Genomic DNA, 25,305 nt, shown 5'->3' on the forward strand with positions numbered 1-25,305 from the left:
TTTAAAAAAATTTTTAAGAACCAAAAACTATTTTTACTAAAATAATTTTAAGTTCAATCATGGAACAAAGATCGAAAATACTAAAGTACTGAAATGACATTTATGGGCATCCAAATATGAAGTCTTGACATGATAATACTAATAAATGGGATCAAAATACAAGGATGCAAAATTCAAATAAATAAGACTAAATTATAAGGGTATTTTCGTAATTATATAAAATTTTGGGAGTTATATATGAAATTACTCATAATTAAAGGGATTTTGTATAATTACCCATAATTTGAAGGATACTTGATTAATTAAAATATGAGATATTTATACAATTACTCATAATTTTAGGGGTTTTTTCATATTTATCATAATTATAGGGGTCTCTTTGCAATCATACAGAATTGTAGGGGTTTCGTGCATTTATGATACCCACCTTCCAATTTCCAAATACCTTCACAATTGCTCAACTGCATCCATCTTCAGCGCTTTTTTTTTTAATTATCCATATTTTATAAGGGTATTTTTGTAATTATATATATTATCAGGGTTATTGAGGCAAATTACTCATAATATAAGTGTCTTTTTACAATGACTTATATTACTGGGCATTTTTGGAATTAGCAATAATTTTGAAGGTCTTTATGCTACTTACATATCCTTACAAGGATGTTTTTATGATTACACATAAGTATAGAGTTATTTATATAATTACTCATATTATTATTATAAGCATGCATTATTTTAATATTTCAATATTGACGTAGAAAAGATAAAATTCAATCTAGGGAAAATGTTAATGTAAAAAATAATAAAAAATGAATAAAGTCTTAAAAATAATTTATAAAAATAAAATTAAGGTGTTGCTAGCTCTTTAAAGCTTATTTTAAAAAGAGTGTCATTTTTAAAAAATATTATTAAAGCATTGAAAAAATTTTACTATCTCAAATTTTACAGGTTAAAAAATAATTTTAGAGATAGACTAAATCCATGTTTTTTTCATATAAAAATTACTACATATTTTATATAAAAATTATTATTATTTTTATTTTTGGAAGCAGTAAACAAGAAATCTATTCAAACAAGCGTTAAGAGATGTTTGATAAAACTTAATTCTTATTATTTAATAATTTAAGTTAATTTTGAATTAAATTATACTTAATCTATTGATTTAAAACTTATTACTTAATTTTTATTTTAAGTATTAAGGTTATTCGATAAAATTAACTTAAGACAAAAAGTCGAATAACAATTACCAAAATCAATTCTAAAAAATAATTTTTAAAAACAAAATTTTTAAAACTGTTTTATAATTTTTATAAAACAAAAATCTATTTGAAAACCTAAAATATTTTAAATATATTTTAAAAATAATTTTTATGTCTAATATTTTATTTTTAATTACTCTACATCTTTATATAATTATTTTTTAAAACAAATCTAAAAAATGAATGAAAACAATGAAGAAAATATTATCTAAAAACATAAAATAATTTTTTTTTATCATACGTGTTTTTCTATCTTTTTATTCTAAAGAATAAAAAACGGTTTTAAAAAACTTATCAAATAATTCTTAAAATTTTGAATCCATGTACCCAACGCCATGAAGTCTACTGCTAACATTAGCATAAATACATTAAAAATATTAATTAACATTTAACACATCTGGTAATGCCAAGTCTCCTCTTCCCAATCCATGGGAACTAAACTCATCTTCTTTCATCCCAAACAGCTCTGAGTTGCAGCCCTAGCACTAATCATTTTCCACATGTATACATATATATTTTTGGATGGTGGAAAAACCTCTTTTAAACAACCTGGAATAAGCAAATCATCCAATTGAAAAATAGCCAGTTGTTAAAAGGGGAGAACGTACTTTTCATTACATTCAACAGATTTGATTGGAGTGCAGGAAAGTCTTCAGCCAAAAGTTGCAATGAGGAAAGCCTTATAAATGCTCATGAACTTGGCCACAAATGCTGCAAAATTTTGATCAACACCAAGTAACATCAGAAAGCTGCCCAATCATTTTTACTAGCAATTCTAGATCACAACCAATTTAATTAAAATAGGTAAACACTTGATTGGAAAAGCATATGATTTAATGATCGACGTAGTCAACAAGCAGCAAGCTGCTCCTTTATCTTAAGCTGTTAAGCATTATATCACAGCTGTTGTTTGAAGGGGATGAATAACAATACCTAAAGAGGAAAAGTCAACTGGGCAAGGGTGCTAAAAGGATAGAATCTGTAAGAGGTGGTTTCAAACCATCATGCTTCAGCTAAAGGAGGTTCTAACATATTATATAGGAAGAGCAAGACCCAGACATTTTGTATGCAATTTGTTTGATTCTAAATCCTCTCAGAAAATATTCAAACTGAAAGCAGAATATGAGAGGCATGAAAACTTCTAGGAAAAAAAAATACAAGCAACATCACAAAGATTAAAGATTGCGCAAAGCACCTTCGATGTGAAATATTGCTTTCTGTCCAAGTCGCATCCTATGCTCCTGTATAAAAAATAAAATAAAAATAAAAAAATTAAATAAGATCCCGCAAAGTTCGGAACATTTTAAAAGTTAGATATAACATTTTTATTTCAAGGTAAGAAGGCCATAAACCTGCTGACATATGCAAATATGCTACAATCATGAGACTCCTGCACCTCCTATCCAACTGCTAGTGCATTAAGTGTAGGCAGAGCTTATGTTTAATATACTAGATATGAAACTACTTTTTTTTTATCAGAAAAGAAGAAAAATGTATTAATAAAAGAAAAGATACAAGAGAAGGATGACAGGTCCTTCCCACAAAAACAGAAACTGATCAAAACAGAAAACACCCAACTTTAGAAAACTATATACAAAGAAAAACCCCAACTATCTCAAACTTTTGAATCACAAACTGCAGTCCAATTGAGTTGTAAAACACTAAGAGGAACTCCTCTAAAAGCAGTAGTACAAGAGGCCCAAAGAGAGGAATAGAAATGAAGTAAATCCTATAACATCTCTTTTGATCTCCCCTTATCCTCAAAAATCCAAACATTTCTCTCTTGCCACACCATCCACAACAAAGTGAGGCAAGCGATTTGCCAAAGTGTCTTGCCTCAAATTGAATTTCCTAAACCTTTAAATGCAATAATCATCATGTCCATAATACTCCTTGGTGGAACCCAAGCCAACCCTGCTAGATTGAAGAGTTTGTGCCAAAGCCCAATAGATAAAGGACAATGAAGAAAAAGGTGGTCAATCGATTCTCCATTTCCTTTGCATAGAATGCACCACTGAGGACAAAAGGATTTGTCCTTCTCAACTGCAACTTGTCATTGGTTTTTACCTTCCCATGTACTACTAACCAAGCAAGGGCCTTAAATAACCAACCAAGCAAGGGACAAAGGGATATTAAACTACTTATCACTCTTCAATATCTCCAAGGGAACTCATATCACAATCCTTACATAACAGTTATACAACCAGACTTGCTCATCCCCATAGCAAAAATTCTGCTTTTCTTCCAGCTAAACACCAGAAAGATAGAATTTTTTTTGTTTTTTGATAGGTAACCAGAAAGATATAATAATAACAAATGGAAGAAGTGGGCAACTGCCAAATGCCTTCTTATCTTGCATGTTCTGCATGTATCATCAAGAATATATTGTTTAGCAGGTCCATCAAAAAGCTGTAATGATCAGTTAAAATGCCAAGAATTCTTCAGCCACGAAATGGAATGGACGAGTTGTACTAGTAGGCATAAATGCCAAGAATTCCTCTTCTACCAAAAGATGGAATGGACAAAAGGACATATAAGCTATTCTCTTTATTTCTTGCTCTTTTTTATTCCCTTTCATTTATTTTTTTATTTTAGCTGGGGGTTAGGGCAGTTGGCACACAGAATGAGGGAACTTTCCAGAAGGAAATGAACAGTTTTATAGGATTGGCTTGATTTCCAGCACAAAGAATCTAGCTGGGATCAATATCACAATCATCATCATTTTATGCATATGCCCCAAGCATGTAGCAGACAGATTACTGAGTTGGGCAAATCACACAGACGGCAAGTATAAACTGCCAGACCTAATCACACCTCAACTTGATTATTGACACAGAGCAGAAGGACATGGTCATTGGAAAGCAACTTCCAAATTAGGAAACTATCAACCAATTGGGAGATGGTTTAAGAATTCATTCATGGAATGATCTCTACTGTTAGAAACATCTTCTTTGTGTTCACCACCTAGACCTTTGTCATATTTCAGGAGTGAAGAAATTCGTATATCTCAAGTTTTAGGTCATCCCATTCTTCTCCTTCCCAAAACTATGATTTCGATTCATTTATCAAGACTAGAGAGGTGTAAAGTGGAAGAGTTGGTAGCTGGACTCAGACTAGGGTTAGCATAGTCAAAGAACCCTCCACCTTCAGGATTTAAATTTTGAATGGTGTTTGTAGGAGAATCCAGGTCAATTAGGGGTTGGTGAGATTCTCCAAGATCACCATGGTAGTATGATTAAGGCTCTGTCTAAGCCAACTTTTCCAGATTTGACAATAGAGGGAATCCCAGCCTTGGACTTTACTGTTGCAAAGCTAAGGTTGTTCATTAGGACTAAATTATTCAGCTTTTTCAGGTCAATTAGGACTAAATTATTCATTTATCAGGGAAGGAGGCTAACATGGAAAAGGGAAATGAGGACTCAAAAAGATCTTAAATCTCTAAAATTGCTCTTCCAAAATGATGATGACATCAAAGAAGTAACAGATCAGTTGGCTAAGAGACAAGCTTAGTTGCAAGAGACATTTGTTAGACATTCTTGCTAGTTTTATCTAGGCTCTTGATGCATTACTAGCATTTTAGGATGATGTTTTAGGCTCACAGTTGTGTTGATGATGAATCCTTATCCATGATACTTCTCTTTTATTGGCCTTGAAGGATAGCCCATCCTTCTTGTAACATTTTTCTTCCTACTATTAAATGAAAAGGTTCTTTCTTATCGAAGAAATAGAAAAAAAAACAAAAGATTAAAGAAAAAAAAGAAGAAGAAGAATGGGAAATGATCATTAACTTACATAGTATGCAGCCCAATGGCAGACCTCATGCTTTAGTTCGGCATCCAGTTTCTTCAATAGTTCCAAAAGCAGCCTCTGAAAACCAAGAGAAAAGAATACTTCAAATCACAGAGGTAAAATTTAATGAAACATGGTACGGTCGGTGGTTAATTTACCTTTAAAATGATTTCTGGAGGAATGCAATTGATGAGTAGTTCATACAGTTTTCCTCGGACTTGAAACAGCCTAAAGCATGATAGAAAATGTTTAGTTAGAAAGGTTGCAGCAGAATGTAGATACTAAATATATGAACCATTTAAGTTAGTAGAGAAAGAATAGGAAGCTCACAATGGAAGGCCAGCAATTAACAATCCTAGCTACTTGTATTAGTCAACATTATAGGAAATTATGGCTGGAAAATCCCTTACAGATTCCAAGCAGGATGGTTGAAATAAATTGAACTGATAAGTAGAGATTACATGCTTTAAGAATACCAATTAAAAACATTTATGAAGAACTCTAATAAGCTCATAATATGTCAATGAAAGCTTTGTAAGTGGAACAACTAAATATCATGTCTCAAATCCCTTCAATGTCCTGATCAGCTCATGATCAATGAAGGGTCCTCCACTCCTCTAACACCATCTCCCTTTAAACGAAGAGGAATAAGATGTGCATATGAAGATGGTGAACCACATCTGGATGCAGTGTTAAGATGAACAAAGATATTGCCAATGTAAAATAATATTTTTCTCCATATGCATAGCTTAACGATAATTAACATGACTAAATAATAAAATCAACCTATACAACAATATCTTATCCACAACAAATCAAGAAATCTTGGTTCTGTCAAAATGAAAAGTAGCCTAAAAGACTGCATTGCTTTTATAATATCCAATTTATTACCAGTTGAATCAGATTTCTCACAGAAAGAAATAAATATTGCTTTGTTCAACTTCCCCAAAATGAAGGAAAGGATTAAAAGATCCTAACTGTAATTTGAGTGGAGCCATGGACGAGTTCAAAAAAGTTTTGTTGAGAAATTTGACCCATCAAATATTAGATAAATAACCATAATGGAAAAACCACTTATTGTATGGATATATGGTTTTCTGACACAGTTCTAGTTTGTATAAGATCCCAGCAAAGGTTCTTTCCAAACATATGCACAAGGTGCTGTCTGAGCTTCTTTCCCTTTAATAGGCGGGCCTGCATTCATTAGAGGAGGGCACATTCTTGATGCTGTCTTGATTGATAATGATATTATCATTGAGAAATTGCTATTTGAGGAGTAAGGGGTGATGGTCCTTCTATGACCTTAAAAAAGCCTATGACCAATGTGGATCAGGGCTTTCTGGCCCATTTTCTTGCTAAGAAGGTTGTGTTTTATATAATATTGATGAACTAAAGGTTGGATTTGGTAAGTTTGTCTGGTCACATCAATGATAAAGCTAAGGTTGGATTGTGGCTTCTAGAGGTTAACTCCCTTTTTATTACTTTAACGGTGGATCTTCTTGATAGGATGATTAGAAATCTGAAGTGCAAGGTGCACCAAAGGGATCTAGATTTAGGTGTGAGCACCTGGATTCTTGAGTTCCAATGAAGAGAAAATCTCAAAACCTACCTCATGCTCATTTTTTTGTGATAGTTTAAGGCCTTCAGATTATACCCATATGAAGAGATACTGCCAATGAAGAGAAAATCTCAAAACCTACCTCATGCTCATTTTTTTGTGATGGTTCAAGGCCTTCAGATTATACCCATATGTATAGGTACTATATCAGTCATCTATTCCAATCAAGAGCAATTAGGGAAATCATCTTCCTTTGTGTGTTACATGGACAACCAGTGAGCTTCAATTATGTAGGCCTTCCTAGGTGAAAATCCCATAGAGCTTGGTTTCAGGACCTAGTGGTGGAGTTTCTAGGCCTCTTGATGGCTGGAAGAATGCCTATCAACATTAGAAGGTACAATCACTCTATCTTAATGTTGCTGAAATACATGTCCCTATTGTATTACTTCTCCATATGTTTAAACAAGGAAAAAAAACCACCTTTTTTACTTGGCATTGCAATGGTATATATCCTTAAAGTATTAGGAATCCTACATATCAGGAAAGATTTTCTTTTATTTTTTTTTTGATAGATAAAAAGAAAAATATATTAAAAAGGGCCGCCAAAATAGCAGCCCAAGGTATACAAAACGTATTCAGCTACCACCAACCACCACCATAATAAACCAAAGTTACAAAACCAACCCACCCTCACCAAGGGCCTAACCAATCTAGAAAGCTAAAAAGAGTTAAGAGGAACATCATCTATCTATACACCCCTTAGCTTCCGACCAAAGACAACAAACAAAAGAACTTTTTAGCCTTTGGATTGAGAGCTCTTCCCCCTCAAAGTTCATTCTAAAAAGGGTAAAAAGCAACTCCCACAAGACTTTTGTCTTTACACAATGGACAAGGGATGATCTATGGATTCTTCCTCCACATGACACAACAAGCATCTATTTTCCAAAGACCACCCCCTTTTATGAACTTGATCCAAAATTAAGGCTTTTCCCCATGTCACCTCCCAAGCAAAGAAACCGACTCTAGGATGCACCCACGCCTTCCAAATGTTGCTCCAAGGAAAAGAAATCGAAGACCCCGACTCCAAAACCATATAAAGGGACTTCAAGGTATACTTCCCATTCTTAGTCTCTGTCCAAAGCACCTTATCTTCGTCATCCTTGTGCACCCTCATCTCATCCAAGCATGGAAGAAACCTCTCCGCACTTCCCACTTCCCAATCATTAAGGGGTCTAGAGAAAGAGGGGCTCCAACCCCCCTCCCCAGGACAAAAGAATCCCACACATCCTTAGAACTTGCTAAGGCAAATAATGATAGAAAAGAGTTACACAATAGACCATTCCCACACCACTTGTCCTTCCAAAATTTGACCCTTTGTCGATTACCCACTGTGAAGGAGATCCTACTACACAAACCCCCACTCCTTCCTTGTAGCTTTCCAAACACCAACACCAAACCCCTCCCTCACCTCCCTAGAACACCACCCCCTTTCTTCTTCCCCATACTTCCCACCAATAACACAATTTCAGAGGGCCCCTTTTTCAATAGCATAGCTTCAATTCCACTTGCTCAGAAGAGTCTTATTGAGAGTGGAAAGACGCTTCACTCCAAAGCCCCCTTTCCTCTTGTCAAGGCAAACTGTATCCCAATGCACTAGATGTGTTTTTTGCTCAAGAGCCCCACCACCCCAAAGAAAGTCCCTTTGAATCTACTCCACTCTCAATCTAACCGGCCTTGGAATGCACGACGAGGACATAAAATAAATAAGCAAACTAGACAAGGTGCTTCAAATACGAGTAATTCTTCCTCCTTTGAAGATGTATTGTCTTTTTTACATGGTCAATTTTCTTTGAAACCTCTCTTCCACACCATCCCAAACTGCTACAAACTTAAATGGGGCACCCAATGGGAGACCTAGATAAGAGGAAGGAAGCCCACCCACCTTACAACCCAGCTCAAGAGCCAAATCCTCAATATTGTTCACCTCTCATACTGGAATTAGCTCACTCTTATCCATATTTATTTTCAACCCTGATATGGCCTCAAACCACATTAGCAGTTAGCTTAGATATGTCATATGCTCCTCAGAGGCTTCACAAAAGACAAGGTGTCATCCACAAACAAAAAATGGGAAATAATCACCCCTTATCCACCCTTACCCCTCATTTGGCAACCCTTTAAGAAGTCCCCACTAACTTGCTCTTTTTATCAAACAACTGAGTGCCTCTAAAGCCACAACAAATAAGTAGGGTGAGAGGGAATCCCCTTGTCTTATAAGCCTTTAGTGCTCTAAAAGAAACCAAATGGAGTACAATTGACCAAAGTAGAGAAGCTTGTTGTAGAGATGCACCTTTTCATCCACCCAATTCACCTTTCACCAAAGCCTATCTTATGCAAAACCGAAAGCAAAAAAGTCCAATCCACATGATCATAAGTTTTCTCTATATCAAGCTTACATAAAGTGCCACAACAATTATTTTCATAATGGAGTTAACGGCCTTAATAGCAATAAATGAAGCATCCAAAATTTGCCTTCCCTCCCCATAAGCATTTTGAACTTCTGAGATCACTTTTCCAACCACCTTTTTAAGCCTATTAACTAACACCTTGGCCAATCATTTATACAATCCGCCAACCAAACTAATTAGTCTAAAATCCCTTAGATCCTCTACCCCCTTTTTTGGGATTAAAACCAAAAAGGTTACATTCAAGCTCTTCGCAAAACTTCCATGCACGTTGAACTCCCTAAAGAAACTCATAACATCATTCTTCATAGGAACCTAACAAAAAGGGGGTGCACCCTATGCACAAGAAGCACCAAAAAACAAGAAAACCAAACCTCTCCCCAAAAAAAAAAACAGCAAAGCTCAATCTAGCTATCTACAATTTACACTATCAATGAGCTTCAATAATGAACAGGTTTCCAAACCTAACAGGAATCTAGATCATTCCCAAAGGAACTTAATGAAGTTCTCCATTAGCTTTGGATATGAATGTTTTTTGCCATAAAAAACATGATTTTTACGCCCTCTAGACGCACCAAAATAAGTCAAATAGAGCCAAATGCCAAACCTTCTTACATCATTCATCTAACCTCCAAAACTTCCAACCTAACAGAAGATCTTTAGCTGACAGTAGGAAAGAACCATTGCATCCCAAAAATAGCCAGCAACATATCTCATAGTTGTCTTGTTATGTTATAACGAATTTGGATGTGATTTTTTGGTCCTTAATCATCTTTACAAAGGTTGCATCTGCTTACTGGACTCTCCTCATAAGAAGATCTTTAGTAGAGATTTTCCCTAACATCGCCTCCAAAGCTATGAAAAAAAAACAAGGCTTTTGAAAGAAGCCCTAGTACCCCAAACATCTTGAATAGGGAAGAGCTCTCTATCCTCAATACATAAGAATCTATAAAAGGATTTCATCTAAAAACTCCTTTTATTCTCCTTCCTCCATAATACCTTGTCCTCCCCTTGAGCTTGCAAGCTCACAACATTGATAAGCTTAAAAAAAAAACAGATCCACCTTCCCAATTCTGCAGGTTTCATCTAGAATTCAAGGACAAGTGGCCTCCATACACCTTTGTCTCTCACAAATCAACCACTAAAATTTCTTGACAAGGCAATGTCAAACAGCATAGGAAGAGCCTCTTTAGAGGTTGTTCCCCACCCAATTATCCAACATAAAATTGGTCCTTCTACCATTCTGACCAAAATGAAAGTTATGCTACTGAACTCTTCTCATTGCCTCCTAATGTCTTTCCACATCCCTGCACCAAAAGCCTGCTCACTTCTTCAATGCACCAACCCCCTTCCACTACACCATACTTTCCCCATATGATTGTCCTCCATAGCTCATGACTATATCTTTACAACTGTTTGCCAAGTAACACCTTATTCAGAGCATCTAACTTCCTAATGCCCAACCCCCCATCCTTTTTATCCTTGAAAACAGTCACATGGGTCACAAAATGCAATTTTTTCTCCTCTATGCATTCCCCTGCAAAAATCTCTGTACTTTTTTGGGAAATAAAGAAAATAAATTGGGTGGCTTGAAAGGATGCTCTTGATCAGGGCTAATTTTCTCCCTTTCAACAAATACTGTTTCTTCCATGTGGCTAATCTCCTTTCAAATCTTTCCTCAAATGAATCACACACACCAACAGACCTATGAGACACTCCTAGAGGCAACCCAAGATATATAAAAGAAATGCAACCAACTATGTAGCCAAACAAATAGGTAAATTTATCAATCTCCAACATTGCCGATAGGAATCAATTCAGTCTTGTGATAATTAGTTTTCAGACATGACCAAAGTTGAAAACACATTAGCACCCATTTCCAGAATTTGAGATGTGCTCCACATTGGTCTCATGGAATAGCAATTTATCATATATAAAAAGTAAGAAACTTCCCATCCCTTCTTTCCCACCCACCTTAAAATTGCTTATGTAACCCCTTGCTTTCAAAATTCAAGAGATAAGGACTTCCATGATCAATTCAAAAAGGTAATAGGAAAGAGGTTACACTACTGCAAGCCTTTAAAACTCTAGAAAAACTTTATGAGAGTACCATTGACTAATCTCATGATAGGTATATCAATTTTTTCCCAAAACCTATTTTTTCCATGACTGGAAGGAGAAAATTCCAATTCACATGATCATTGGCTTTTTCGACATCCAATTTTAGCAACTAAATTGGCCTTTGAAGCTTTTTCTCTATTTTTTTTTCTCAAGTCCACTATAGCCTTATTAGTGACCAAAGTTGCATCCAAGATTTAGCTTTTCATCACAAATGGTATTCCAGGAATCCAAAACTACATTCCCCCAATTATCTTTTTAAATATGCTGATAGCAAAGACTTTTGCTACAAGATTATATAGGGCTCCAACAAGACTAATCAGCCTAAAAGCCTTCGAAATCCATGCTGTACACCATAAAAACAATTAAATCCAAATAGATCACACCAAAAACATAACAAACAAAACAAAAGCCCAACCTTTAGCACATACAACTGTGATTAGCTGTGACCTATAGCCGTGTATGCAGCTGTAATTGATTGTGTAGTCGTGATTTATACAACTGTATATTATTCTATATAGTTCTCAATTATTTTATATAGTTGGCTATCCTAAAATAGCCTTGTACCTATATAAATATCCTTGAGATAAATGAAAATATTCATTCAGCAATTTATCAAGTTTTTCTTTACTAGAAGACACTTGGATTACAGTGGTATAAATATAGAGAAAACGTGGAATCCTAGAGGCATCAAGAATCCCAAAGTATTATGAATTCTAGATATAAGGAGAGATATTAGAAATCCTAGATACTAGTAAAGATACTAGGAATCCTACAACAAAAATGCCTAATCTACTAAACTATTTTAGACACAAAAACCACAACCCAGAGTGTGCCTCTAGAATTGAGAAAATTCTGGAGTGGTCAGGAATTCATGTTACTAAGTGATTGTGGTCATTTCATACGAGAGATGTGAGCAGTATATATGGGTTAGAGAGACATTAGAAGCACTTCCAGAGTGCAGTAATGATTGGAACACCAATTTTATTTTTTGATAAGAGGAACACCAATTTTATGATGACAAATTCATACCATTGTTCCTAGAAAGTCATCTCCTTAAACCATTATGATTTCATTTCTCACCTTCAATTCATTGTCAGTGATGGATTGAAAATTTTGCGTTTGGAGGATTTATGGTGAGGAATGCAAAGACTACACTCTTTGTTTTCTCACTCTAGTTTCTTTTGGAGGATACGAAACTTTCCAACCAGGAGTGCCATAAGTGCTAGAATATCTTCAAATAGAAGCATCAGATGGATTCATAAATATCTTTGGAAAATTGTTTAATAGAAAAAGCAAAGTTCTTAAATCGAATTTTATAAAAGAAGCCAATTTAAAAGGAAACAATGTCAAATGTTCACTAAATATTATAGTGTTTATATAAAGTAAGATGCATATAGTTCCTAACCTTTTGGGGCTCTGCTCCTTCATTATGTCAGATGCTATTTCAGAAACATATTCCTCCCAATCCATAGGGGGCATTGCTTGGTTATTTGTAAAAGGATACCTATAGCCATAGAGATACCACAAAAAGCATAGCTATAAGGAATTATGTGAGGCTAAATAAACATTTTCAAGTACTGAATGGAAGAAAAAGAGCTCAAAAACACATGAAAGTGCCACTGATTAATAAAAGGAGTTAAAGAACTCAACTGTTGGACACGACAAGTCTCAAAAGATAGTATAGCCCTCCTTAAACTCCGATTTGATTTTTCTGCAATGCGGGTAGCAAATCCAGATGGAAGTTGCAGCCCTTCTTTCTTAGCAATGAACTCTAACACCTTAGTAATCTGGTAAAAATATCATCTGAGCTTGTAAATATAGTCATGTTGCTGAGGGTTAATTAATGACTCATGAGAACATAACAATCGGAAATTCTAAAACTGCATCAAGCAATCTTAAGCCACTTTTAGAAGACAACCTAAAACTGTTGGACTTATCAATAGCAGCACGATAGAAGGAGATAACAGATATTAAGGTTGAAAAATAAACAACCATCAGTACTTATCTGATAATAATAAAAGGAAGCATAAAAAAAACAAGTTAATGGAAAAGCTTGTTCCAATACCATCCTTGGCATTCTATTAAGGCTACAGAAGGATCCAATCTACTAATGGTAAGAAGGGGTGCATAATAACAAGTAAGCTTGAAGGCTGTTCATATCCCTGTCAGGGAAAAAAACAACGCTTTTCTCTTTCAACAACCACCAGCTTTTTATTACACACAATAAAAATGAAGATGACAAATTTCCATCTTATGATATGCTCGGATGATGCACCTCACTAAGCGCCTCACAATGCCAAAGTAAATTTTCAGAATCAAGGAACATAGATGAGGGCAGAAAGGGTCCAGGAGCATGAGAAAAGGAGGAAATTGGGGTCGTTGAAAAAGGTTAGAGAACTGTTGAAGCTTTGTTTCCCAGTCAACTACAAGAGTAGAGGACATTGTTTATAATGCCAGTCAAGGGCCAAGGAAGCAGAAAGTTGACTATTTTTGTCGTTGATCCAAGAAGGTCCAAATTGTTGCATGGAACATTAGAAGGCTTAATGATGTTGGTAACCAGATTATGGCATCCCTTCTGAGAGGTATCAGAGAGTGAACCTGATTTTGTTCCAGGAATTAAGTTGGAGAACGTCACCAAAGCGAAGGCTAGCACCATGGAGGTGGGGTGTTCCTTGGATTATGGAGCTCCGGACATTTTGTACTCTCAATGGTTAGATTGGTGTGGAACAAGAGGATTATGGAAAATCTGATATGGAAGTGGGTTTTCAATCAGACAATTTTGAGCGTTGTGCAGATGGCTTTGCCTGCTGTTCTTAGGTGTCCATGGTCTTGCAGTTGGGGGGGTGGGGTAGGCACTTATTGTGCCATGATTCACAATGTACCAGGAGAGATTTAAATGTAGTTCAGTTGGCCCAAGGTAGAAAGAGTTGCTGCTACCTATGAAAAAAAAAGGCAGAAAGAGTTGCTGGAGGATTTTAACTCCAACGAGGAGTTTCTCAGAGTTCACAGAGGAGTGCAATATGTTGGACATTCCCCTTGCAAGTGGTCTTTTTATTTGGTCATGTGGCAGTCAGGAGCATTGCATGCCCCATTTTGAGCGGTTTTTATTATCAGTGGACTGAAAAGAATATTTTTCAAATGCATCTCAAAACATTTCCCAGACCCTATTGGATGAATCCACTATTCTTCTTGATTGTAGAGGTTTGAGATTTGTTAAAACTCTTTTTAGATTTGAGGATACAAGAGTAAAAGGAAAATGCATTTGGGTTAAATGGTCGACAGTTTGCTCCACTGAGGAGAAGGGCAGCTTTGATATTAGAATTTTGATGATCTTGAACAAGGTTTCATTAGGAAAGTGACTTTGGTGGTTTGTCATGGATAAAAATAGATCATGGATGTCTGATAAAAAAAAAAACAGATAGATCATGGAGGAAGATCATATTGCACTAATTGTTCTTTGCAAATAACACATGGGCACTACAATATGGCAAGGATGTAGTAGTCACTGATTAGTTTGCTTTTCACATCATTCACTTAATTATTTTTAAGTTATGCATTAACAATGTGGTAATTTTCTTGTGGGAAATTCAAAATATAACACCTTAAAAAAGATATAGAGCTTTCAGAAATGCAAAAATAAAAAGAAAGAAAAATGAACAATAATGAAAACAAATGATAATATATAATGAATTAGATAGTTCAACATTGTAAGGAATAGTGCCTAAACACTCTATAAAGTAAGAGCTGTAGAAATACCCACACATCAACATTTTATGGGACCTTTTAGATTGTGGTATTTTATTTATAAATATTCAAGCTGAAATTTCTTATTGAAATGATTTTTCACAGAAAATCATAACTTGCTTTTCACTGCAATTTCTCAGAACTGTTTAGAGACGAATATGGTTTCTGGTTTTAAATTTTAGTGCTGATATTTTGTCTTGGTGCTAAAATTATGAAACTATTCACTAGAAGTTTGAAGTTATTGAATGTTCTTTGTGTAAGTATGTCTGCATGTGCATCAGCAAGTTAAATTCTATATAAGCATTTTATGTCCAAATACAGTTGCGTATCAAAATATAAAATGGCATATGTAGATTAGGTTGCACCTCATTTTGCTCAGGCTGATACATTGGGCTGACCTTTACCTAGTGTCAAGGAGAATTTGTGCCTAAGCGTGCCTTGCACTTTTCAAAACTGTGCTTATGCAAAGTAAAATCCTTTCTTTCAAGATTAACTCATCCTTGTAATTTTCCTCTTTATTAATGAAGAATTTATTTCCTACTGAGAAAAGATTGAAGCAGACAACCAAAAAACCTTCAAACCTGCTCTTCTGTTGGTGCATTTATTCGGATGTTTAGACAGCGAGACCGAACTGCTTCCGTAACCTTTGAAGAACTGTTGCAACATAGAATTAATCGGCATGATGCACTATACTTCTCCATTGTTCTTCGAAGGGAATGCTGGGCTTCTCTTGAAAGTCTGTCAACCTCATTGAGCACCAATACTGCCATTACAAAAGATGACATCATCATTGGCACAACTAACTTAGGAGACAGCTTAATTATCTAGAAGGGATCCTCATCACAACTATCATGGTTGCTTTCTTATAGTCAAATCAATGTTAGCATGACACTTCACACAAAACAGAAAGAACAGAAAGAAAATGGCATGCCTGCTAGGCATAAACATTGAAAAGGGTTTGCAATGAAAATTAATAGCCTATCTTATTCTTTAGTTTGTTTTGCTCAAATAATAGCTCATCCTTTGCAAATATGAAAATGTGTCCAAGAACCAAAAATTAGAAAATTGTTCAATTGCCCACTGGATAAGTCCAATGTGCATTCATGAATGAGACAAAAGTCATATACAATAATTTAACTGCATGAGTGGATGAAGGATCCCAGCACATCCACTGTTTTAAAGCCACTAAAAGAAAAATAATCAATTTACTTGATGCCCCCAGTAAAAACTACTCAGTCGAATGATAACTTTTTTATATAGATAAGCAAAATCACTAAAAAGCGTCATATTGATGCTTCTAATATCAACATTTTTAACCATTCAAAAGATGGTAGAATAAAGTGTAAAGGCATTTCTAGATAAGAATCAAGCCAAATAACTAAACTTGCTGTAGAGTCTGATTTTGTTGGGATATGTTTTTCAATCTGAAGTCTGAATTGGTCTAAATTTGTTTGAGATTTAAATAGAAATCAATGTAAAAGTGTCATTCAAACTTTAGATTTCATATAAAAGTTAGAATATTTGACTTTTTTTTATTTATATCTAAAATAAGAGTTAACTTGAAAGACAAAACAAGGCCTTGCACTTTGTTTTGTACTATATCCAAATCACATACTATTTCCCTTCCAAAATATCACCTTCCCGCTCCTAAAATATCAGCATTCCACATCATTCAATCATAATCAAGTTCCAAACCCATATCTTTCTCACTCAGCATCAACCAGAAAGCACCTAACCCAATAAAAAATGCCTCATTTCATGAACCCTAGTCCACTACACCTTGGACTGATTTCCACATAGCCTAGCCTATTAAGAAGCATATTGCACCGTAGTACAATCCTTTCCACTCTCAAACTACATGTGAAGCCCAATTTCTTGACTATGTTACTTTTTTGAAGAAGCCAAAGGGCTTGATCTTGCCCCCTCTCCCCCTTCCAAAAACTTCTAGGCTAGCTTTTTGTGTCAATTTCATAATTTCATGTTGTGTCCATATAGTCTAACCCCCTCTTGGCCTTCTTGAGTCCCACTAATCCCTTCTAGGAGTCTAAACTAGAAGAAATATAATGGAGTTGCACCATTGAAAATTGTAAGGCATGAAAATATATACAAAGAAAACATTACCCATCATCAATTATTCATTAATCTCACTTTACATCAATTAATCTAATTTATGGGCTTTAGAAAAACATAACAACTTAATAACACCATAAAAATAAAAACCAAACTTATGTAGTAACTTATTTTTTTTTTTTATCAATAAGCATAATATGTATAGCAAAGAGGCACTAAAGAAGCGACTCACAGAGTTACAATATAGATCAACTCACCCCCTTACAAAAGGACCCAAAACTCAAGGAAAGTACAAAAAACCCTCTCCCTTAACGCATGCACACCCATTCTATAAAATCTATTAAGGTCGAAGGACCATCTTTTATCCACAATTTGGTTTCGGACCAAAGTAAATACACAAAAGAAATTTTCAGCTTTTGAATGGACAGCACACCGTCCTCAAAAGCAATTGAATTCCTAGCCTTCCAAATAACCTAAAACAAGCATAACGGTCCCAGTTGCCACGCCACCTTTCTCTTCTTGCCCACAAAAGAGCCTCTCCAACCTAAAAGGGTTTCCTTTACCGAATGCGGAAAGACCCAAGAAACTCCAAAAAAAGAGAGGAGCAACGTCCACACCTCCCTTGTTCTTTCACAATGAAGGAGGAGGTGGTCAATCGACTCCCCACGCTTTTGGCACAGAAAACACCTATATGCCAAAGCCCAACCCCTCTTTTGCATGCAAGCGGTCCAAGGTTAAAACTCTTCCCCATGAAGCCTCCCATGCAAAGAAGCTTATCTTGGGCTATGCACAAGAAATCCAAACAATCTTCGAAGGGAATGAATCAAGAGATACCGGCTGCAAAGCCCTATACAAGGATTTTACCGAAAAAACCCCATCCTTTGATTCCACCCATCTCACCCTATCCTCCTCATCCATCCTAACCATCTTCCCATCCAAGCAACAAAGTAATCTTCCCACTTCTTCCATCTCCCAATCATTAAAAGGCCTATTGAAACTAGGAGTCCAACTTCCCCTCCTTTCCCCCTCGGCTGTCCAAACTTCATTTACCCAAGCCTCTTTAGACGTTGCTATGGCAAATAATGAAGGGAAAGCCTTGCAGAAAGGGGTGGTTCCACACCACTTATCTTTCCAAAACCTCACATTCTTACCATCCCCCACCTCAAAGCCAAAAAAGGGGGTTACTAGTTGTCCCACCTTATTTATAGCTTTCCACAACCCAACTCCATAGGCCTCCCTAGCCTCACAAGGTCTCCACCCTCCTCTTTCCTCCTTGTTTTTCCTTCTAATCGCTTGATTCCAAAGGGCCTTTTTTTCGTTTGCAAAGTGCCATGCCCACTTGCCAAGGAAAGCCTTATTGAAAGAACCAAGGCTCTTAATCCCCAAACCTCCTTTACTTTTGTCTTCACACACAATCGGCCACCTTACTAAGTGCAGTTTTTGCTTAAGAGCCCCACCACCCCACAGAAAATCCCTTTGTAGCTATTCCAGTCTCATCCTAACCGTCCTAGGTAACTGGAAAATGAACATAAAATAAATCGGTAGATTGGACAATGTACTTCGAAGTAAGGTAATCCTCCCCCCTTTGAGATGTATTGCCGCTTCCACATAACCAATCTCTTTCGGAATCTTTCCTCTACTCCATCCCATGCACCAACAGATTTAAAAGGAGCACCCAAAGGCATTCCTAGATAGGTGGAGGGCAAATTTCCCACTTTATAACCGAACTCATCATCCAACTCTTCTACATTCTCAACTCTACCAACTGGAGTCAGTTCATTTTTTTCTAGATTCGCTTTTAACCCTGACAAAGCCTCAAACCACATTAACAGCCAACACAAATATGTCAACTAATCCTCTTTAGCCTCACAAAAAATCAACATGTCATCAACAAACAATAAATGTGAGATCTGAACCCCTTCACCCCTTCTTCCCCGTACCATACAAGGTGTCAAAAAACCTCCAACAACTGCTCTTTTCAACAAGCAACTAAAAGTCTCCATCCCGATAACGAATAAATAAGGCGAGGAGGTCTCCTTGCCTTGAACCCCTTGAGCTCTAGAAAAAACCCGTTGGGCTTCCATTCACCAAAACTGAAAATCTAACAGTGGATAAACACCACTTTATCCAATTACACCACCTTCCCCCAAACCCCATTTTCTCCAACACCGCTAACAGAAACGACCAGTCCACGTGAACATAGGTTTTCTCAATGTCTAATTTGCAAAGAATTGACCCTCTATTACTTTTCAAAATGGAATCGATTGCCTCATTAGCGATCAGCACTGCATCCATAATCTGTCGCCCCTCCACAAAAGCATTTTGAGACATTGAGATCACCTTAGCTAACACTCCTTTCAATTTGTTAGCCAACACCTTAGCTAACCATTTATATAGCCCTCCCACCAAGCTTATTGGCCTAAAATCCTTCAAATCCTCAACCCCCCCTTTCTTAGGAATCAACACTAAAAAGGTTACATTCAAACTTCTAACAAATCTCCCAGTCTCATGGAACTGTCTGAAAAAATTCATAACCTTCTCCTTCACAAAATCCCAAGAAAATTGCCAAAAAGCCATTGAGAAACCATCAGGGCCTAGTGGTTTCTCTCCACAACAGCCTGACAGCGCTTGAAAAACCTCCTCCTCTAAGAGAGGCTTCTCCAGCCCCTCCACATCCACCCCTTCCAGCCTTTCAAAATTTAAACCATCTATACCAGGCTTCCAGTCACCAAGATCTACCAATAGGCCTTGGAAAGTTCTGCTCACCTCCTCTTTGATTTCGCTTTCCTCAATTAAACACCTCCCATTCACCTTTACTCTAGTCAGTTGATTCCTCCTTCTATGAGCATTAGCCATCTGATGGTATTAGGACCCTTACTCTTTTCCTAAAACCATTAAATATTCTAAAAAGCATTAAAAGAAAACACAAATTTTCCTTTTAGAATTTGAAACTTACTTTGTAGAAACTTTTTGTAACAAGTTTCCACAAACTCAAATAGAAACTCTTTTAAAAACAGAAAGTTTAGAAACTTCTTTAAAGGAAAATTCTAAAATTTACCATATTCTAAATAAAACTCAACCACCAACTACTAACTAATTATGACATTAAAGAACCTAAAGAAGATTGTAAAATTATCTAAATACCCTTGATAGAATAATTTACGATTTCTTCATTTCCTTTCATTTGTTTCTTGAGCATCTTTGAAATTCATCCCCATCACTTAGGTGGTGTTTGTTTTTTGGCTTAATAGAAAAAGCCAAATATTTTGGCTTTTTCTATTCAGCTAAAAGTACCTTATTGATACTAACCAACATAATTAAAGTGAACTTATTATCAATAAGTTTAGTTTAATGATGTTGGTCGATGTCAATGAGTTACTTTTAGCTGAATAGAAAAAGCTAAAATATTTGACTTTTTCTATTAAGCCAAAAAACAAACACAACCTTAGTCTCCCTCCATTGGATAGATATCAACATTTCCATGAAGTCAACCTTTTCATAAATCTTTCCTCAACTAAATTCCTTGCAAGCACAAACATGAACTAGTACCCAACAACATATCTAAATACTTTGAAGGGGAGCTTGCCCTCCTACAATCTAGCTCATTAGTAAGACCCTACAAATCCTCCATCTACGAGCAGATCTCACGTTTCTCCAAGTTGGTTTTCAATCATCAAAACAGCCTCAAAACATAAAAGGATCCACCTTACATAATATAATTGCTTTATACCAACCTCAAAAAAGAGCAAAGTATCATTGGCAAATAGAAGCTATAAAATCACAAACCTACCACCTATAGGTCCCTCCAATTTAAATCTCCTTCCATCATCCTTGTTAAAAGAAACTCAAAACTTCCATTGCCAAAATGAATAAATAGGAAGAGTCGTATCCTTGCCTTAAGCCTCTAGAGATCTAGAAGAATCCAATAGGAGAACCATTGACAAGCGCTTGAAACGAACAATAGAAATACAAAATCTAATTCAACTCCCCCGTAAGCCCATTAGCTCTAATACTAAATGTAGGAGCTCCCAATCAACATGATCATGCACCTTCTTTATGTCCAACCTACAAATCACTTCTAACCTTCAATTTTTTATCAATGGCCTCATTACCAAGTAGGATAGATCCAAAGTCTATCTACCCTTTACAAAAGCATTATGGGACTCAAATATTGCTTTGCGCATGACCTTTTTAAGCCCATTAGTCAATATCATAGCCAGAAACTTGTACTACCCACCACATCAAACTAATGGGCCTAAAGTCTTAAACACCCTCTACTCCACCCTTTTTTAGGACCAGTACAGGAAATGTAGCATTCAGGCTCCTCTCAAAAGTCCCATAGGAGTGAAACTAGAGCATAAAAATCCATCACCTCTGGCTGAACAATATCCAATAGCCTTGCTAAAAAGCCAAGGGAAAGCCATCAGGCCCTAGGGCTTTGTCCCCTATCAACTCACCAAGCACCTCACAAACTTCCTCCTCACTGAACGGTCTTTCCAAGCCTTCTCTATCCTCTTCTCTTGAGTACCTAAGAATCCTACTTTTAATGCTATTTCTCCTCCTTGACTCGAATAGAAGATGTTAGAAAACATGAGAAATTGCCTTTTTTTTAAATCTGCTTCATCTGAATGGTGTTTCTATCCCTTTCTTTCAACCAAACAGCATGTGTTTTCTCCAAGAAGCTTCCTCCATTACTGCTAACTGCTATATTATAGAATGGCAGCATTTTTAGTATTCTGCTCCTGAACTAATAGACCATTCTCTTTCTTTCATTTCCCATGTTCCCATCTCATCCAGGGCATATGCTTTCCATATAGAAATGTTGCTAAACACCTCATTGTCCATTTCTTCAAGTTCTCTTTGTGAAAATTTCAGCTTGCATGCTAGCCTATGACTAGCAGACCCTCTTGGCTTGAAGCTGTTCCATCAATCAACAACTAACTCCCTGAACACCATCTCCTTGTCCCAATGTCCAATGGTATAGGGTAGTAGGCCTGCACAAAATGCTTTGGACCACATCGGAGAAATAATCTTCCCAATCTGATGAAATAATAAAATGATCAAAGCAAGATAGGCCTAACCACTTTGGCCCCCATTTCAAGCAAAAGTGCCACCACCCACAAATCTATCAGATTGCAATTCTCAATACAATCACTGAATCTTCTCATCGATGAAGATAGAATGAAAACATTATTGCACTCATGGAGCTGCAGCCCCACACCAAATGCACCAAGGCACTTCCAACAACCCTTTGGTAGCTAGCTCCTAACTCTTTCAAAAAAGCCTTTTTTTCCCAATAATCCAGAACCAAAAACATCCAACAAAAGCCCACATTGGCATTTTTAAACTTACAGGAAAATCATTTGTAGAAGATGGATTTTACCCTCAAATGCTATCTAAATTGCAATATAGCCATTCAGGAAGTCCAAACGTGTCCTAGTGTACATCACAAATGGAGTACTGGTAAAAATCAACATAAGGTACAAGGAAAAAGGAAAGGAACTCAACAGCATTACCTCTAAACCCCTTCTTTCCTTTTGTGTCAATTGGTCTATTCTTTGCCATTTCTTTAATTATCTCTTGAACAATGTATCTATCCTGAAAGCCTGCATCCCCCGGATTCAGTTCCATGTGATGTGTGCTTGATAATGTTGTAAGCTCCAGATCAATAGTTCTCGTTCCAGCCTGAAAAGATTATCTAATGATAGCTAAAGAAACAATAAAAGCAAAATGGAAGTGATAATAGCAAATAGTTCAAAACTTGCATTCACAAAATATCTTTGAAATATACGAGGGCATGAAGTGTACCACATGTTTTGGTTTAAGCTATTCCATTCCCGAAAACCAAGAGGGATGAGCGTCCTCAGGTTATAACAGTAACAATTTCTAATTTTTTTAAGGCTTCAGTTTCTTTGATGAAAAATCTTTTCAAGCAATTTTGGCTTTATAAAAGATTAATTTCAGATGTCAACCCAACTGAAGAGACATATTAAATCTACCCAATATTTATATTAAAATTAACATCATCAATAAATCTTAGAGAGATTCTTATGCCCCAGAAATTTATAAACTCCATTTTTTGAAGCAAAGGAATCCATCCTTCTATTCTCTTACAAAGAAAAAAGATCATTTTGAATCTCAGTTTTATCTTGTTTAGACTCTACTAATTAAAACTCGTTTCCATCAATTCAAATAGTTGAATTACATGGTATGAGTTAAGTTTTCTCTTTTCTGCTCCAAACGATGAAAAACATAATATGTAAGATTTTCAGTTTATTTTGTTTACTTTATTTTCCACTAAATTTTGCGATGATTGGTATGTTTCAGCATGTTCTATGACTTCATTACTTCAGATCTTATCATTGTAAAAGAATTAAAAAAAAAGCTAATAGTTTTATGTTTTCCTTCGCCAATACAGAAAGGGGAAAAGCAAGAGAATAGAAGAAGCTTACATCAATTTTCCATGTCTTGTTCTCTACCTTCACCTGTAATCAAAATCAAGAAAATATATATATATTCATTGAGACACGCGTTAAGCCAGCTTGAAAAACTTTGTTGAAAAAACAGACAAAATGAAAAGAAATTTTCCAAATCTTATCATGATTTTCGTTGTTCTTTTTTCTAAGTGAAAAGAACTGTCCTCAAATTAGCCGCATAGATGCATTGGCCACAATTGGGTGGAGGATTATATTTTTGTTGGGTCACAAATTAATTAAAAAAAATCAAAATAAAAAATAAAAAATTGAAATTCTAATTTATTTTCATATATTTTCTCCCTGATCAAGCTCTATAAAAGGGGGAATAAAAAGAAATAAAATGGAAAAGCAATCTTATGCTTGAATAACTAAAACACTAAGAAAAATCAAAAGAAAACAATATTTATTCCAAAATGCTTCCCACCATCAATAAATAGCAAGGGTGATAGCTATTTACAAGATCAATGCCTCTAAGCCATGTGCATGTTTGGAGAAGCAATTCGAGAAACATAATGGGGAATAAGAGGATTAGCATCCACCAGTTATTTTCATCTCAGAATGAGAGAAACCAAGCTAGTGGAGGTTTATATTTCTGTTGTCCCCAATAGAAAATAATAATGAATTTTGAAATTTAAATTCTTTCACGTGCATTTTCTCGCTGACCAAACTAAAACAAAGGTGGAATAAAACCAAATAGAAGAAAAGAAAATAACCATCTCGTTGGATTACTGAGAAAACTAAGATACAAGGAAGAAAACAAATTTTGAATAGCACCCTTTAGTCATTTTCATCTGAAAAGAAAAGAGAACTAAAAGTAAAGAACAAAACCCTCTGTTAGGCTGGGGGGTGGAGTTTTACATAAAACCCAGCACACTTTTCTGAGCAGCCAAAAAGACCAAAATGAAAAAGAAAAAGAAAAAAAATGAAGAAGAAGAGAGAGACCTTGTCAGCGCTGGGTCCGAACATCTGTCTGAGAATGGCCATGATTAGGGTTTTCTTGCCCGATCCGGGTGGGCCGTAGAACAGCAAATGGGGGCAATCCTGCTCAGTAACCTGTGCCCACAGAAATAGAAACCCTACATCACAAATCGTGGTTTTGCGTGTACAGAAGAGAAGATCAGAAGAAAAAACGTACCAGTTTCTTCAGATTTTGAGCGACATCATCGTGGACGATGAGATTGTCAAGGGTTTTAGGCCTGTACTTGTCCACCCACAACATCTTTGATTCCAACAAGTGAGATGGCGGGAAAACGAGTAGACTGCGACAATGGGTTATGAAGAGAGCCTGAAGCCGGTTTATATAGGGTTTTAGGAATGTCACGAGTTTTGCACGTGCGCATCCCCCTCTTTCACAACGCATTCCAAAAAAACTAGGCGGTTTGATAACAGGCCTTGAATTTTTGTAGCGTTATGAAGTCATAATTTTTAGGTGTTTTTGATTGTTTTTTATAAAGTTTTTTGAGAAATAGGTATATATAGATATAAAAAATTTTGATGGATTAAATTATTATCAAATTATAACTTTCGACTTGAGCAAATATGATTTTTACAAGTGACTAATGTTAGGGTTTGATGACTCGAATTCTATTTGGTTTAATCCGAAAAGCTTGTGGTATGACGTGTGATAAAGTTAAAATTATGATTTTTTGGAGGGTTTATAGTGATTTATAGACATATATATATGTATTTATGTTTTACCGAATATTATATTGGAAAAGTTGTTAGTTCACGATTTACTAGTCGAACCAGTAGTTGAATCGCGATCAAACCGGTAACGTCATAAGTATATACATTTAATTAAAATTAAAATTAAAAATAATTAT

At 35.8% G+C, this 25,305-nt stretch overlaps 1 protein-coding gene across 1 annotated transcript; it reads right to left on the reverse strand.

Moving 5' to 3' along the window:
* Nucleotides 1-1,595: 1,595 nt before the first annotated feature.
* LOC100247946 (replication factor C subunit 3) lies at nt 1,596-24,865 on the reverse strand. Its single transcript, XM_002263177.5, has 11 exons — nt 24,618-24,865; nt 24,425-24,535; nt 23,459-23,491; nt 22,523-22,691; nt 15,518-15,699; nt 12,843-12,979; nt 12,598-12,696; nt 5,207-5,276; nt 5,052-5,126; nt 2,455-2,500; nt 1,596-1,970 (listed from the first exon to the last, which is right to left on the reverse strand). The coding sequence occupies exons 1-11, from the start codon at nt 24,840-24,842 to the stop codon at nt 1,912-1,914; spliced, it is 1,206 nt and encodes a 401-aa protein (XP_002263213.2). The 5' UTR covers nt 24,843-24,865; the 3' UTR covers nt 1,596-1,911.
* Nucleotides 24,866-25,305: the final 440 nt, after the last annotated feature.

This window comes from Vitis vinifera, chromosome 8, assembly GCF_030704535.1.
Source record: "Vitis vinifera cultivar Pinot Noir 40024 chromosome 8, ASM3070453v1".
NCBI lineage: Eukaryota > Viridiplantae > Streptophyta > Magnoliopsida > Vitales > Vitaceae > Vitis > Vitis vinifera.